At 47.6% G+C, this 17,669-nt stretch overlaps 1 protein-coding gene across 1 annotated transcript in view; it reads left to right on the top strand.

Annotated features, from left to right (window-relative positions):
• GRIP2 (glutamate receptor interacting protein 2) overlaps nucleotides 1-17,171 on the top strand; it is a 153,684-nt gene extending 136,513 nt beyond the window's left edge. The window contains exons 19-24 of the mRNA XM_009284545.2: nucleotides 1,940-2,116; nucleotides 5,224-5,377; nucleotides 8,420-8,540; nucleotides 12,376-12,612; nucleotides 14,330-14,476; nucleotides 16,974-17,171. Coding sequence (XP_009282820.2) covers nucleotides 1,940-2,116; nucleotides 5,224-5,377; nucleotides 8,420-8,540; nucleotides 12,376-12,612; nucleotides 14,330-14,476; nucleotides 16,974-17,171 — 1,034 coding nt within the window. The remainder of the gene's footprint in view (nucleotides 1-1,939; nucleotides 2,117-5,223; nucleotides 5,378-8,419; nucleotides 8,541-12,375; nucleotides 12,613-14,329; nucleotides 14,477-16,973) is intronic.
• The last annotated feature ends 498 nt before the right edge of the window (nucleotides 17,172-17,669 follow it).

A 17,669-nucleotide genomic window follows, 5' to 3' on the forward strand; every position in this document is an offset into this window, starting at 1 on the left:
TGAAAGTGATTGGCAATAAATCTCTTATGCCCCTTTTCCTGGCTTGGGGCCCCAAGATCATTTTTCAAAGCATTTACCGTCACTCTAGAAATCCCCTTCTCATTTCCCTGCCAAGCTCCCTGTGGCTTTGAAGCTGTTCCTCTTGATGCGGTATCAAAAAGCAGTAGCATATTTAGTACAGGCAGGCCACTTTTTTGGGGGACAGAACGGGGGGATTGGGGAAACCAGGGAACACGCAAACTTTTCTCCCCAACTTCTTCAAAGTCACAGCCAAACAGGGGCTGCTTCATCAAGTTCAGAAAGTAGTGAGTGCATTCTGGCTGCATTTCTGTCTCTCCCCACACCCAGTATTTTCTATCTTTTTTGTGCCATGCTTCTGCAGTCTCTAGATTTAGCCAGACCTACCCAGTCAGTGGCCCACGGTGCTGCAGAAATTGGAAGAAATCAAGTGATAAAGCTCTTCCAAGCAGGCCTGACCTGTGGGATGTCTGTCCTGCATCTGAAAAAGTAGCATTGCTCTTAAACGTAGCACTTCTGTAGACCTCAAAGCAGTTTGCAAATGTGTGACAATGCACCTATTTTACAAATGGAGGAAGCCCAGGCAGGGGGTGGTGACTTAATAGAGGTAGAACTGGAGAATTGATTCCTCTTCAAGAAACCCCAGTCTCGTTCCCTGCACCCAAGTGTCTTGATCCTTGGTCTGAAATACTCTTTTTTTTTTTGTTTTTTTCCCCTGCTGACACTTAGCATTGTCACAGCCACTCGCTGAAATAATTGACATGCAAGTGCCAGTTAGAGACTCATTAATCATTCTGAGAATGAAGCAGGTATAATTGAAATTTCAAGGTAATCTTGAGTTAATCATGGTGAGCAATCTTCTGAATGCTTGGAAAATAGGGACTTTCAGGACACTGGCCTTTGTTTGGTAAAATAATCTGTCCTCATTGACAAATGCAGACTTTCAGAGGGCTTTTCAACCCAGTCTCTGTGAGTCGGAGATCCAGGGCGTGGATGGCTAACAGGATATCTAATCAGCGAGGACTTTAAAATATTCAGTACAAAGAAATGCTTGTGCTGAGAAACCATTCCTTGCATAGCTTTTGCCTGAAAGGGGATTTGATATAATGATAATAAGGGCCTACTAAAATAATGAAAGGGAAGGTCTGAGCTTCATCATCCACATTCAGCTTTCCATTTTCCAATCACTAATCAGGGGAAATTCAGCCTCAAAATACCAGGCCCAGGAATTCCACCATTGTCGTGAGACTGCATGGGAGACTCTTGGAGAGGTGGTGATTAGCCCTGAATTGATACGAGGTTGTACAATCTTGGAAGGGGGCTGTAACTTCATCTGCGGTAGTTTGGGACCAGGTTGCGTTGTTGTTGGAATCTCATTGAAACATCTGCTTGTAATAGAAAGTTTGCAGCCAGCACCCTGACTAGGTGCTGCTCTGGCACTGTTTGGGTCCCGTCCCCAAAGGCAGATCATGCCAGAAGCAATTTGACTGGAAGCACTAATGCTCTGAGTAAAAAGGAGGCTCTCCGAGACCAGAGAAGCTATGGGCTATTGCTTGCAGAGGCCAACACTTCTCTGGGCAGGGCTGTTGGGAGGAAGCTTCCGAAGGCACAAGAAGATGTGCTTGTGAATTGAGATTAGGTCCCAACTCTCAATATTTGGGAATCCTCAAATCCCTGTGGTTGCTCCTTATATTCCATGTGCTAAAAACTCAGAATGGCATTTTTTCTTGATTCAGCTTGAGATGAGAGTACTGCATGAAATCCTTTCAACTGCATTGCACAGGCCTTTCTCGGCTACTTTTGAAGAGCTAAAGAGGTTCTTCAAAAGACTTACAGTACATGGGCTTGCTCCCGCATCAGCATGAGCCTTTCCCTGAGGCTTGCTCTTCATGCCTGCTAAAGCAGCATGTTCTGGTTTCAGAATCCTATCCCAAGAAGTCGGGGAGTGTAAACGAAGTGAGCGATCCAGAAGATGAACTGATGGACTCCCAGAAAACTAGCAAGCTGTCTGAGTTATACTCCACCACAATTCCTAGCGTGGACAGTGCTATGGAGTCCTGGGATGGCTCTGGCATTGATGCTGGGTTTGGAAGCCAAGGTAAGCCAGGATCGTCTTTTCTTAGGGGTCTCTGGGCCAAGGTGAAGATAGACAGAGCCTCTGAACCTGTCTGGAGACTGAACGTGAGCCAAAGCCTGTGGTCTGACTGCATTTGCATGGCTTCTCGCTTCCAGCAAGGAACAAAATGTATTTTAAAATGCACTCGTGTGGTGCTCTGGGTTGATGTATCTGTTTCAGGTTTTTATTGGCACAGTTCTTCTGGCTTATATGGCATCATACTGTTCACAGCATTTTCAAAACCATTACAGCACTTTATAATTCACATAATCAGAGGAAGTATTCACTGGCCATATGTCTTACAGAGTATTTGGTCCATAGCTCACTTTTAATTCTCCAGAGAGGCCATGCAGGACATATTAATCCTCTTCAGGATGTTTTAAAATCCACAAGAATGTCTTGTGACTAGAAGCACTCACGTAACAAAATAATTAAGGTAATACTACAAGAAAGTATTTCTAACTCTCCAGTGAGTGATCAGATGAACATGTCTTTGAGGCCAGGTTTATTCAGCTGTGGCTTCTGGCAGGCATATGGAATTGGGATGGAGGATGCTCTAGTCATGGGAATAGATTTTTACTTGGAGAAAAGCACTGGAAAATAGTTATTCCAGTTCAGATTTAGTGACGTAAGCTAGTATCAGCCCATGTTGAAACAAAACAAAACCCTGAATCACCTCCGCAAAAGGAAATTGGTGAAAAGACTGCTGTCCAGAACAGAATGTGAAAGCAGGGAGGGATGCTGCAGGAGTCCTGTTGCAAAGCACTTTCAATGCACTGAGCAAGGTCTGTGCCTGTGCTCACCGCGCTCTGACTTAGAAAAGTTCGAAGGACAGCACCATGCGGGTGTCTCTTCCACCATGCCTGTGTCTTCCTTCAGCCTCCGTTGGTCTGAAGTCTTAATCTGGGAGTGCAGTTGGGACTGGAGGCTTCATTAAGGAGGAATCCTTGGGCCTTCATAATGCTGCAATCCTTCTCCATCTAATTGAATGTTAACACAGGTTGGATGCTGGATTTAGCAAAGCGATTGCTTTTACCGGTAAATTGAGAACAAGTAATTGAGCACAGAGCCCCAGGGAGCGGGGCTGATGCCAAGTTGCCCAATATCCGTAGGCTGCACCTTTGCTCCAGGGGCGCTCTCGTCTTCCCCGGTAATTGCATTTGGCTGCATGGTGGTGTGCTGGCACTGGCTGGGAAGAGGGATGCTGGAGGGTAGGGAGAAGGACACACAAGGTCGCCCATGGGGTGGGCAGGGAAGGCAGAATGCAGGGAGACCTGGGACACACAGAGCCTGGAGATTGGGGTTTACACCCCAAATGGAGGACCATAGATTGGGCTCTGCAGCCTTGCAGGTTTTAGGTTCATCCACAGCTTTAGGAAACCGCTGAAGGAAGGGTTTGGGCAAGGGAGCTGTGGTGGGCCTGGTGGGAACATGCCACCAGGTGGCTCTGAATCCCAGGGATCCAGCCCATCTCCCTGGAAGGAGGAGGTGAAACTGGTGGCACCCAAGTGACAGCTCTGCACGCATATCCCTGCGGTCCCCGGCCGCCTGTGCCCAGCCCAAACCTGCTGCCCACCTGCTGCAGGGACCTGCATCCAGGAGCCTTGTTCTGCTCTGGCAGGCAGCGAGCACTCCTGGCTGCTGTAAGATGTTGGCAAATGCTTTTCTGGGGTCCTCTCCAGAGCAGTCTAACCTTTAAAAACACACAGAGGAAACGCTCAGCTAAGTGAAATAACAGGCCTTGGCATTTTCAAAGAAAGTGCTGGCGTTGTCTTTGGGTATTTCCAGCGCTCTTAGCTGTTTGGGAGGTCAAGTCTCCCTTAATTATGTGTTTCTCCGTTACCTCTTCCTGTTCACTTGGCACAGCGTGTGATGGAAGTGTACGATGTTTCTTGGAAAGGCTGTGAGGATTTCTCTGAAATGTTGAACGGGCAGCAGGAGGTGGGCAGGGGACTTAGGAGATTTATTTCCACTGCAGATGGCACTGACACTGCTGAGGAATGCTCTGTTTTGGAAGGTTTCTGTCCAGGCAGCTCCTCGTGAGACCTGGAGATCTTGTGACTTGGTAATGTTGGATTTGCATCTCCGGAGTAAGACACCACAGTACAGGGGAATCCTTGGGGGCAGACGTAGCGAAACTTGTCTGATTTCATCCTAACAGTCCATATTGATCTCCTATCAGATGTGATACAGATGAGCCTCCCCTTCTCTCAAGCCAGCAGAGTTTTTCCTCCTGTTCCTTGCCTTTCATACACATGTCCCTGAAGCAGTTTTCTGTACCTGCACCAGCTGACCCCAAAGGCATGGAACGGCTCTGCCACCTGCGGGAACTGGCTGGCAGCTCTCAAGATCAGGGCTGGCTCTTCCTCATTTGCCACTGCTGAGCACACTGAAGCTGGTGACCACCACCAGGTACCCTCAGCACCATCACACTTGTTAAAGGGAGGCTGTTGAATCAGGCTGCTCTGGATGCAGTTTCTTTGCTGCTGTCCTTCTATATCCTATTAATTTTTTTTGTGCTGTCCATTTAGTCCCAAAGACAGTTGAGAACCTAAATGAAGATTTTTTTTCCTAATAAAAATCAGACTTCCAAATCCTTCAGAATGAATGAGGTTGGGCACGCTGAGGGAGTCTTGACAGCATCTTCTCTACCCTTTGAAGGACTTGCTGTATTTAAACAGCACAATTTTCTGTTTTCAGCAGCACAATTTCTGTTGGGTTCAGTGTGGAAACAGGAGCCATTAACTAAGGTTGGAGCTGCCTGGAGATAGGATCTGCATCTGTGGGTATGTGTAGCCCCAGGTTTGTAGATCCTGGACCCACACCGCAAAGCTACTTAGAAGGGGGAAGCAAGGGAGAAATGGGGCACCTTATGACAAGATCGTGAGAAGCTGCTTTGGTTAAAGCAAGAAGAGATGGGAAGAGCAACTCCTTTTGGACGACTGAAATGGAAGCAGTATGCAATCCAGATGGCCTCAGGTTTGGGACCTGGGGAAGGAGGCTCTCCTGGCTCAGCATGACTTAACTCCATTCGAGTTTTCTGACCAGGTATTACCCTCTCTCTCTCCACCCTCTCTTGCCTTCCCTAGGTACGTACATACCTCAGGCTGCCGGCATAGCCCTCCATCCACACGAATGGAGACACAGCAGGCAAAAGAGCAGCACCCCTCCAGGGGACCCCAGGAAAAACTACCCCTACATGGATGGAAGCTTCAGTGAAGACGACTGGGACAAGCCCAGCAGGTACGGGGGGGTGGGAGGAGGCAGGGAGACGCATCTGCAAATGTGGGTGTCACTGCATAGGGACAAGGGAGCATGGGAATGTGATGGAGTGGCCAGCGATGTCCCCATCTCGGCATCAGGCAGCCATGGGGAGGGGTGCTGGGGTGGTGATCTGCTCTGTCGAACCACCTCCACATGGCCAGGTTACCCCAGGTGTAGCTCTGTGGCACCTCTGCTGTGGCCAGGTGACATTTGTGTCTGGAGTTACGGCGGTCGCGGCTACATGGACCACAGGTTCTTACTGTGTCTCATACTCCTGCCGTGTAAAGGCTGCAGTATTTTCATATTTTAGGTGTAACAAATAGACATGGCCAGGGCCGTCCCCTCTTCCGTTGGCCAGACACTTTCGAGTGAGGATGCAGCTTCACAAGAGCTTGATGCCACGAAGCCAAAAAGGCCAACCAAAGCTCTTGGAGGACCAGTATGAGGTTGCATGTCCAAGTTAACATCTCCCAGAGCTGTGGCTGGACATCTCTCTCCATCACACTTTGGCCCTTCCAGCACCTTCAAAGCTATGCCAAGTGAGCATGGGTCGAGTTAATCCCTCAGCTTGGTCAGCGTGGGAGAAATCCTGCAACGCCTCCCACGCCTGTGGAGGAGGCTGCAGCTGCCCCTCGCTTTGAGTGAAAATCCTGCTGGATCTGCCCTGGCCAGAGGCTGCCCCTCGCTGAGCCACACACAGTGGAAAAGCCTCGTTGCTTCGTAACTAACCCTCCCCTCAACATCCTCTAGAGTCCCCATAGTTGTGTGTGTCGTGTTGTTACTGTCGGTTCTTTTTTTTTTTATACCCCTCCCCACCATCCTCTAGAGTCCCCATAGTTGTGTGTGTCGTGTTGTTACTGTCGGTTCTTTTTTTTTTTATTTTTTTCCTCAAGTTTTGTTTGTCCAAACAAAACCCTTAGAACATCTCATGGCCATTTCCACCTATTTAAAGATGATCAAACTGTCAGGAAGGCTGGCAGCGGCGGAGGCTTTGTTCTTGTTTTGCCTCTCAGTGAGAGCTGGCTCGCAGAGGTCATTGATCCCTCGTGGCCCTCCCAGCGAGGCCGCCAACAGCTGAAGTTAGCAAATCTGAGCGCTCGAAGCCCCGCATGTCCTTAATGAGGGCTCCGAGCCCTGATGTCAAAGTGCAGGTGAAACGGCACATGCCGCTGAGCCCTTTTTATTAGTGAGAAGAACAAAATGTCTCTGACCCCAGCTGCCTTTAGCCTGGAAAAACCTGCTGACCCAGTGGTGTGAGAGCCCGTACTGATTCATCCGTGTCCTGGATGTGTTTGTTATATTGCTGATCTGAGAGGCAAGAAACTGGTAACTGGAAGGGACATTTGCCTCTTTGGGAACCTGGAAGCAGAGGAAGGAAATGAGTAAGGGGAAAGAATCAAAAATTCCTTTTGGGGGGAAATTTTGGTTTGTTTTTATAAAGTCTTGCTGGGAGTTTTTTTGACCTTTCTGCTTGGTGTAAAGGCTAGTGTCCTTTAAAAGCTGATGCAAGGTAGGGGGTAAATTTAAAATACAATAAGCCATGTCAGATACTGCTCTCTCCAGGCAGGCCACGATCCCACAAGGAGCAAAAGCATGTGTGTATGTGAGTTTATGCCTGCTACAGACTCCCATTTAAACCAGTGGATGAAAAGAAAGCGTGTGCTCAAGACTTTGCAGTTAGAGATCTGGAAAAAGCTCTATTAATAGCCCAAGGGGTCATTATGTATTTAATGGAGGCCAACCTCTCTTTGCCTTGTACTCAAGTAAAATGTTTTGACTTTGCTAAGTGGCTCTGGTGGGTGAGCGTCCCTTCCCATCTGTGACGCTGATGACCATTAAGCCATGTGAGATGCTGCCAGATGTTGCAGAGGTGGAGCCTTGTCCATGCAGCTCCTAATAAGATGCGTAGAAGATGCATTAGAGCTGCTCTAATGTCACTGTCCCCTTGGGGTCTCTCCCCATGACACATTAGTGGGTTTATCGTGACCTTGATTTAACACCGCTGAGAGTTTCCTTCAAGAGGCTCCTGTTAAACTGAGCGCTGACGGTCTGAGTTTTGCACAGAGCCTGGTGTTCAGTAAGCAGTGTCCGGTGTCACCTACTTCTCTGGCTTGTGCAGAGGACTTCAGCATGTTTAATTGCTATTTGCTTTAGAAGTCCAAGAATTGAACCTGGCTTGCGGTCAGAGATAAGAGATGCTGAAACTGCCAAGGTGGGAAATTGCAGAACCCCCAGCAAGATGCACACAGCGTTCACGTTAATGTGTGTTTGTACCAGCTTGAGAGGGGTTCTCTCTATCCTTATTCTCTGTTGTAGATAGAACTGGTGGCAATCTTTACATGGCTGTAAGCACCATGACTGTTATATAGCAAAAAAAAAAGAGACCTTCTGAAAGTAACAGCTTGGTTCCCTGGCGATCCTAAAGCAAATGAAACTTGGTTTGTATGGGTTATACATGACACTGTCGATATTGTTGGCTGTAACGTGCGTTTGCTTGTCTGGCCCAGGGCAATCATTTTTATATACATCTTTGCATTATTTACTCTCATAGAGACCTAATGTATTTATCATTTTCTCACCATGTCTGTTACCCTCTGTGTTTTTCTCTCTCTTCTCAGGTGTTCTGTGTCTCAGATCTGAGCTCTATCCCATCAGCCTTTGTACTAACAGTCTCTGAGGCTCCTGGTTTACCCATAATGCATCCTTTTTTCTTTTACTTCTCTATTTCACCAAAACGTCTTCCTAAACCTACAATCTTCCTACAGGCGCTTTTTAATTTACCCTTTGAACTTTGACATTACTACACCAACTTAATTCTTCCTTTGAAGGACACTTGCCCCGTTAGTAAATGCATGGAGGTCTCGTATTCGGACTCTTGTCTGAAACGTTCATATTGTTTGCTTTTGTATATGAAGACTCTTCAAGTCTCTGCTTTTACTGGTGAGACACTTGCTGTAGCCTCGCGGCTTTCATCCCGCTGCAGAAGAGTGCTGACAATGTTTGGTTCCTACGTTACAACAGATACCCCAACCGCCAAAATGGCCTTGAGACCACTCATGAGGATAGTTTTTGGCGTGTTTTTGGAGAAGCTTTGGAGGATTTGGAAACATGCGGCCAGTCTGAACTTTTGAGGGAGATTGAGGTAAATCACTTTCCGAACTTGCTGCTGATCTGACTGTTTTGCTCTTGCCGTAAATGTTAGACTGTTTCCCCAGATCTGTTAATTGCCTGTAGCATCCCTGTGCTGCCCGTGGTGTGAAGAAGGGTTCGAGTTTAATCCATGTCAGTGTTTGTGCTAATGGATAATTGTGTCTCATTAGACAGTTGCTTGCATGCACTTTTTCCCTGACCCAATGACTTACCCATCAGGAAGTCCATGCTCTTTTTACTAACTGTTGCTGGCCAACAATCTTCATATGACTGTTGGCAAACCTTCCCTATCCAAATGGTAAACCCTCTGCTTGGAAAGATATTGTCTGTCCAGAGCACTTAAAAGCCAAGCAAAAGGAGACCCCCCAAAACCCCATTGGGACTGAAGCCTTGGCTTACTTCAAATACAGACAAGCCCAAGATATATCTTGCATTCAGCTGTCACTCTGCCGGAAACTGTTTCAGTGAAATAGGTAATTGGAAGCTTTCCCCATGGAAAAATCTGAGAAAGTAATTGCTTCCTGCAGAAATAAAGGTGTTTCCTCTCTTCACACACCACTTTCTCTTTTCTTTATCCAAAATGCTTTGGAGGTCATGTTATTGTGTCCGGTTATAGGATGGGGAACCTCGATTTCTAGGCTGTGGGATGCAAATAAAGGCCTCCCCCGAGACTGTCGAGCAGTGGGAAGCAAACCTGCCCGGCAGGATGGGACCCATGCTGCTCCCCTCCCTGATTCAGCTCCTGCAGCCCAAAAAGAGGAGTGGGACCCCAGGAACTCCTCTCTCCCCCTGCCTTCTGGGTGCAGAGGACTGGGGAGAGCTTGCTGGGTTGTGCCCTTAGAGAGAAAAGCAATTTCTGAATAATTGGAGGTGGAAAAGGAAAGTCCTGTTTTGGTCTGTATGTGAAAATATTGGTGACAAGGGACTTACTAATTGTTCTTTCCTCCTTGATCCTTAGCAACTGTAAGTGGGGGAGGAAATCTCAAATTTATTGTGCCGAAGCACGAAACGGTGTATTTATTATCTTAACTGCTTAAGAAAATGCTGACTTAAAAAAAACAACAACCCATACAAAAACCAACCCCCCACATCTCCCACAAGCTATAACTTCTTTCCTTGATCACTTATCTCCTGGACCTGAATGTATTTAGAAATGAGTTTAGGCAGCCCTTTCTGAACTGTTGTTGACTACTTAAGAAAAAGTCCCCCTCTGGAATGATGCAGAGATGTTTCTCTTCTGCATAATGGCTGGCATCTAAATGTAAAAGAAGGGACTTGTTGGGCTACTCTGAAATGCCAGGACAGAGAAAATATCTTTCTGCCCAATCCTTTTCCTTTTCCAGGGATCCGTGGTGCCGGGATGCGTGGGCTTTTGAGTCACGCTGTTTTAAGGCTTTGGAGTTTTGACAGTTATAGCAAAGCTTTAAAAAAAGTAAAGAAATTTTACAAAAGGCTGAGCACCTCTAGGGTTTTGGTGTACTTAGCACATTTCTAGAATATTTTGGAAAGTTCTGGGGACAAAAGGAAAGTGCTGTGTTTTTAGCAGAAGTCTGATGGGTTTCAACTCCCCTTTCATCGAATCCAAAGTACCACTGATTTGTTCCTCCCTCTCCGTGTGCCCATCCTTCCTGAGGTGTGGTGTGGGATGTGCAGTGCTCATGGGGGCTTTTGCTGTATCACCAGTTTCTAAGCCCCAGCTGCTGGCCTCCTGTGATTTTATGACAGTCACAGATTTTTTTTTTTTTTTAATTTTTTTTTAAATTTGACCCTTCATGCTCTCCAAAAGAAGAAGAGTCATGCAAGATGACCCAAGATAGCCTGGAAACAGGTTCACACACAGCAGCAATCCACTCCCAGACTACATGGTATGGGTAGAAACAGGCTTTTTCCAATATGTTTAGTGGAGCACGTGTCCCCACACTGCTTTGAGGGCAACCAAGACACGGGGAAAAATAATGTGGGGCAGCCACAGGCTGGAGAAGTCCGGAATTGCCCTTTCTGCTGCTTGCACTTAACCCAAAGCACCTAGCAAATTGCTTATGATGCTGCAAGGAGTATTTAAATACCTTGAAGACAGAGAAGGTGTCAAATGCTGTAAGAACGTCTCCAAAAGAAGAAGTGTCATGCAAGATGACCCAAGATAGCCTGGAAACAGGTTCACACACAGCAGCAATCCACTCCCAGACTACATGGTATGGGTAGAAACAGGCTTTTTCCAATATGTTTAGTGGAGCACGTGTCCCCACACTGCTTTGAGGGCAACCAAGACACGGGGAAAAATAATGTGGGGCAGCCACAGGCTGGAGAAGTCCGGAATTGCCCTTTCTGCTGCTTGCACTTAACCCAAAGCACCTAGCAAATTGCTTATGATGCTGCAAGGAGTATTTAAATACCTTGAAGACAGAGAAGGTGTCAAATGCTGTAAGAACGGCATGCCGTTGGGTACTGGCCGGTTTCGGTATTTGCGGTGCATGAGGGAGGACAGTAGCATGATGTGCACAGACCTTTCTGTTCTCCTCCCTGACTCTGCAATGCTGGTGTTGGTACAGCATGGTATGGTGTCTGGGGGGGGTACTGAGGTTTCCTGAGGTCAGTGAACAAACATACCCTGGTTGGCTGTACCGCTGTTTGTAAAGCTGCATTACAAGTATGTGGTCACTCAACATCCTTCCAGAGTGTGGCAGGTTTTTGAGTTTTGTCCAAACTTGAGCTGATTAAGTCATTTTTGTGTGAAGACCTGAAAAGTGCAAAGCTAAAAGGTTTTCTGTATTTTATCCATCCCTATTTGGGATAATGTGGGTAGTGCTGGCATTTTCATACTGCCACCAGAATTCGCTTTATTTGCCTTTGTTCCAGTTTGGAGCAAAGAGCTGGAGGGCCTTGATTAGAGATTTCGTCAGGTGATATTTCCCCTGTGCACAGGAGCAATTGCTCTTTGACTTGCCACGTTTAGCATTGCTGAATTTTGCTATCTGCTCCTTACCTTTCCCTTTCTTTCTTTTACCTTTTGACATTTAATGGGACTGCAGACCCTTGGAGCCTGAACTTTGAAATGACAGTTTTCATTACGCCATTTAAATGGACTCTGTGACCTGCAGCCAGTTGAGGTTCCACCGACTGGATTCTCGACTCCTTCGTTAGCTTTGATCAATGTAATCTCATTAGTGAAAAGCATTGCTAAATGGAGTAGAATCTACTTTGGGGCATCTTTTAATGGATGCTATCAAGGATGACCAGGCTTAAATACTACTTAATTTCATATTTTTAACTCAGTTTTCCTCAGTGATGGCTCCCATTTACTGACAGATAAAATCCTAATTTCTCTGCTGAATTGGCCTCAGTGGAGTCCCAGGTATTGACTTCCCTGGGCCATTGCCAGCACTGTGCAATGCTGATGGTGAGCTGCAACCTGCAGGGGTAGGCTGGAGAGCCAGGCAGACACCAGTTCCTCTGGGAGCCCCTAAGATTGGGATGTTCATCCTTCTTGACTACCAAGAAGGTTCCTGCACACAATGAGGCCTGCCTGGCCCTGTTTGTGTAGAAGTAGTCATAAAAAAATAAGGAGATGCTTCACAAATGCTTCCTTCTGAGATAAAGCTCCACGTTGGGGTGGGAGAACACGCAGCAGGTCAGCGACAGACCTCGCAGCAGGCTCCTGAGGTCTGGAAATGGCTTTTATAGCTAACTGGAAGAGCTTTTTAGTACTTACTTTTCTGATAAATGAGAACAATGGTGCCCCCCTGTTGTTGTCCGTGCCACTTCGTTGCCGTGTGGTCCATCTCTTCCTGCTGCCAGCAGCAGAGTGACTTTGTGCCCTCACCCTACAGGCATCCATTATGACGGGGAGCGTGCATAACCTGGGCCTGGAGGGCAGCAAGCTGCTCCTGGACTCTGTCAACCCATCGGGACTGAGCCCATTGAGGAAAGCAAACTCCAGCTGTGATGATGGACAGACCGAGGGTAGCAGCTCCCCTGCCAAGAAGAACGAGAGGAACCTGGACATGAAGAAGATTGAGAAGGAGATGCAGGAAATCATGTCCCCTACCCCCCTCGAGTTTCACAAGGTCTGTTTTGCCAAGGGTTGGTCTGGCTGCGGCACTGCGGTACCTCGATGGTTAAAGCTGTAGAAGCTTTGCAACATTGTAGAAAATCTCCTTTGTTCAGAGAGACCCCCAGAAAATGTTCCTTGTTAAAGATGGCCCCCGCCAAGGTCTGCAGCAAAGGTTTCCAGAGGGTCAGATGAAGAGGAAGGGGCCCCTTCAGAAGAGTAATGGGATTTAGCTGCCATGCTTCAGCGGGGTTCAAACCTGTGCTTTGCTGTTTCCCTTTATTATATGAGATTTCCAGGTCTTTGTGTTCTGGAGTTCATTAATTGGTGCTACACATACAGGTGAGAGAGCTCAAAGTATGGCCCCTTGGAGACCCATCAACCTTTTTCCAGTAGCACGCTCCATCCAGTAGGCCACTTTTCTTATAAAAAATAACTTATTTTCCCTCCCATTCCACTTTACCCCCAGCCTTTCCTGAAGGGGTGGAAATGGTAGGACTTCAGTGATGGGATACTTGTTTGAATTCAGTATGGATGTAGCCAGTTTAAGCATGGTGCAAGGCAACGGTAATTAGAAGAAGTAATTAACTGTAGAAGCTGCTGATGCAGAATGCAAGCAGGGAAGGGAGCTGGAGAGGTTTCAAAAAATTTGATTGCCTTTTTCTTTCCTAGTGTGACTTTAGAATGAAACCTGCAGTTACGGTAGCTGGAAAAAACGACCTTTTCATGTTTGATCTGCTCTTGTCCTTCAGGGCATAGCAAATGTGTCTTTAAATAAAATTCCTTCGTACCTGCAGGAGGAGAGCTGTGTAATTAGGCATGTTATAGGGTGACTCTTCATTCTGCTGGAGCATCTGGTGTTGGCTGTATTTGGAGATGAGGTTGAGGCCAGGTGGGCTGCTCCTGTGTGTCATCCTGGGCACTGTTCTTCCCAAGGCCACACATCCATGAGGCTCACCCAGCCAAGAATGCGGTGATGAGTTAGAGCCTCGTGGTAGAGATGCACTCCCAGTTCATGGGAGGCAAAGGGAGATTTTGGTAGTGTTGCCCCTGGCTCCCAGTGTTACCCGGTGGCAAGATACACTTCCAGCAGTGCATCCCTCCTTTAGATGAGGCCAAAGCGTGACGTGCTCAAGGGAAGGGTGATGAGGTTACCCATTTCTTGTCCTTAGTACATCAGCACTTATTGATATGAATTTTCTGAAAAGAACTCGTGAATAATATGGAGAAGTTTTAGATGTTCCTGCTGAGTGATGTATTAAAAATGAGCTGTCTTCACATTTGACACACTACATTGAAAATTCCCTGTGAACATGTTGATTTTTCATGTGCTGGTCTGGCGTACACAGAGGATGCACAGCGTAACCTGGGCCAGGGAAGGCGATGCTCCATTAATAACACTTGCTTTGTTGCTCTTTGGGTGAAATACGGCAGCTGTCTGTTTTACACTGCTTGCGTTTCCTTCCACATCCAAGCGAGAGGGACTGTCATGTGGTTGGTTACATGCCAGTCACTAAAGCACTTGTCCATGCAATCTACCTAAGCTGATGGTGTCTAGTAAATAAAGCTCAATCGGTATTAGCCGCCCAGGCTAAGAAAAATCTGCCCAGGAGACCCAGAGCAGAATTGCTGTAGGTCCACACACATTACCTATGCTATTCCTGTCCTGCCAACCCTGTACATCTCCTCCTGCCTCTGCTGCATTAAAATGTGTTCTGTTTCTGCCCCTCCAGATGACACTCCACAAAGACCCAGAGAGCGAAGACTTCGGATTCAGTGTGTCAGACGGCCTGTTAGAAAAAGGTGTCTATGTAAATATGGTCCGTCCGGATGGGCCAGCAGATCAGTGTGGCCTCAAGCCATATGACAGAGTGCTTCAGGTAATAAATGCAAAATGCAGTTCTGGAGGCTGGGACGGAGTGAATGAGTGGCTGAGAGGAAGAGAGAAGTGAGACCCATCCATGGCAGCACTAACTTTAATGAAAGGTAATAGTTAGCCAACTAGGCGAGCACTTAGCCACCAAGCGCTCAATGAGACCTGTGTTTTTTAATGAGAAATCACTAGGTAGTACCCCCAGGTGGTACCCCTAGGTTACACCTATTCCAGGACACAGCCTGCCTGGCACTGGCCTTTTTGAGCTTGGGCAGCATAAAAAAACAACCAAAAAGCTGTGTTGCTTCCCCCTCTCACCCTCAGTCCTTTTGCTATCATGTAAGAGGGTGATTTTTGGATGAACTAGATTGTGTTGACCATATGTGTTCCTACAAAGCCCCATGTGGAGTTAAGTGGTGTTCATGAAGTTCTGTGCATGCCTTTGACAACTAAGAGTTTTCTAGGAAACACATCCCTCAAGCAAAGTGTTTTTCATGGATATTTTTCTTTGAAAGATACTTGATCTGAAATAGCTGATACAGAAACAGAATAAAAACTCTGGTCAAAAGCACAGCCTGTAATAAATGTGACCTGGGCATATTGGACTACCCAAAGGGACAGTAAGAGCACGGTGAGTTTTGGAGATTGGAGAGGAGCTTTATATGGATGAAAAACAACTATTTTAGCTTTGGGGCAACTCAAACAGCAACTGAGAAAGCGCAACCCCAATGGAAAAATTGCCACCATTTGGAAATGCAGATATTGTGACCATATTTGGAAACACTCAGAAAGACGTTTAGTTTTACTAATTTCTAGGCGGGGGTTGTTAGCAGTAGGATTAGAGCCAATATATTATGTACATCAGGTAACTGGAGAACTGGCAGCACTGTGGGGAACCTTGTTGAAGCTTGTTATGGTCTCTAGCCAGTTGGCTGCTATACAATTATTCCTTCTCGGCTTCAAATAAAAGATGGTGCAAGAATGAACAAGAAGCTAATTAGACTCTGGGCTGCCTTTCTGTTGAATGTTGGACGTGTCGCTTTTTGCGAGTGCCAAGTGCTCTGGGAGGTGTGCCTGAAATCCTAAACAGAGCGGCGTGGAGACTTTCGACACCCCCCTTCCACATGCTGTGCTGCATGGCTTGCACCTACAAGAAGATGAGGCAATTGCCATCGTGTTGACATGTGGAGTTGTGAATGAGGGATTGCAGACCTGATACAGGCAACTGCCAGCAAGAGGTACAGAGATGCATTGCTGAGGGTGCTTCATAGTGCTGCTGATTATGGGCATGATGATGTGCCTGAAGGCCAGCGAAACACCTTGTCCCTGCCGTAACAGACCCTCTGCCTCTTGGCTGGATGGATTAGTCGGAGCACAGCGTTGCACTAATGGCACTTCTGCACTGGAACTGCCTGGCTGGCGTAGAGCAAAGGCAGAGCAAGCTCCTGGCTTAGTTCTCCTTGTCCACGTGTGGTCTAGAAATTGTCCTTAGTTCCTATGCTGTAAGGAGCAGTATTGGGGTCAACTGTGTGGACACCAGCTAGGGCAGGGGGACACTGCTACTGTCACAGAGCCCAGCTCCGTGGGCATGCATTAATGCTGGGAAAGGGTTTTGGATGGAAGGGTTGCATGGACTCATCCAGCCCTTACCCAGAGAAGGAAGCAACACCTGGCCCCAGGGGTTATGTTTGCTCCAAAAGTGGGTGGGAAATTCCTTTCTCCCTTCCCTGCTTCCCCTCCCTGTGCTGTTTACCAGCCCCCTCCATCCTGGAGCTGTCGTGGCACCAAGCCCAGGTGCTCTGGTAGCTGTAGGTGAGAGAGCTGGGGTGGTTCTTGCAGGTGACCCAGCCTAGAAATGTGCTTGAAGGTCTGCAAGAGACAGCAGTAAAAGAGCTTTCACTGCTGAATCCTGCAGAGGGAATTTGCCTTCTGAGCCCATGTGAAATGCATCCACACTCCTCTGAAATGAAGGATGTAAATGGAGAGAGGAGAAGCAGAAACTGTTCAGTATAGTCTCAATTTACTGCTGGCTGAGCTGGAAAACGGTTGGCAGAAGCCTCAGAGTCTGACCTGCATTTGTTTTCTAGGCGCTAAATACCCCGCATCACAGATTTAAGGCCAGTAAAAGCCATGATGGCAAAAAAATCATGGAAAATGGCAACCTTTCTCCTACAGACTTGAACCGGAGAATTGGTTTTGAGCCCTGCAATGTTTAATACTTGTAATACTGCCCTAGACACCGGTGGGTCAGGGTTTATGCTTGATCCGGACTTTTTTTTCCCCCTTCCTGTACCGGTTATTGCCTCATTTCTCAGCTAAGCAAGGATGTGCTCAGCCTGAAGGGGGGCCCCCGCTGTGCTCTGCTGTGACCCCGGAATCAGGGACCCCCAAGAGTTGTGTGTTTTCACAGGTGTGGGTTTAGCACCAGCCTTGCACTTTCTGACTAACAAACATGGTCTTTCTGTTGTTCCTCCCCATGGCATGTCCTAAATCCATCCCGGCAGGTAAACCGCATCCGAACGAGAGACTTTGACTGCTGTCTGGCTGTTCCCCTGATTTCGGAGGCCGGAGATAAGCTGGACCTGGTGATTAGCCGAAACCCCTTGGCACTGGCTGCCAACGCTCCCCCAGAGGGGAACGGAGAGCTGCCGGCACAGGTGGCCTGTGGCGCCGAGGTCAAGGCAAGCGTCCAGATGCTCTGAGCAGCAGGAGCAGAGCAGATGGTGCCTGGGGCCTCTGCTGAGCCATTGTGGTATTTGGGGTGTTATTCCTGTTTTTTGCACTGGTATTTGTAAATGCTGTGTGTACCATAACCTGCAAGTGGGGAGGTGGGTCTTCAGTTGAGCTGTTGCCTGTAGACAGCCAAATATTGCTGGGAAGGTCAGAGCTGGATGCGCATCTTGGGCCGTGGGCGGCGCCAGCGATGGGATGAGCTGCCAATGGGAGGAAGGAGCATCCACAGCTGTCCCCCGTGGCAGGGCATCCCCCTGTGCCCCAGCCATCAGGGTGCGCAGGGTCCTGCCTCTGACACTCTCCTCACCCTGAAGGCCTTGGCCATCCTATAAACACACATGGTGCTATTATGTTTCTTGTTTGCTCCGTTAATTGCATACGGCAAGACTGAAACGCCTTTCCTTTTCTGTTGTGCCCAGCTCCATCCTTTAAACACTCCTGGTAAATCGATTTCCGTGGCCCCTTGC

This window comes from Aptenodytes forsteri, unplaced genomic scaffold (genome assembly GCF_000699145.1).
Source record: "Aptenodytes forsteri isolate BGI_AS27 unplaced genomic scaffold, ASM69914v1 Scaffold53, whole genome shotgun sequence".
NCBI lineage: Eukaryota > Metazoa > Chordata > Aves > Sphenisciformes > Spheniscidae > Aptenodytes > Aptenodytes forsteri.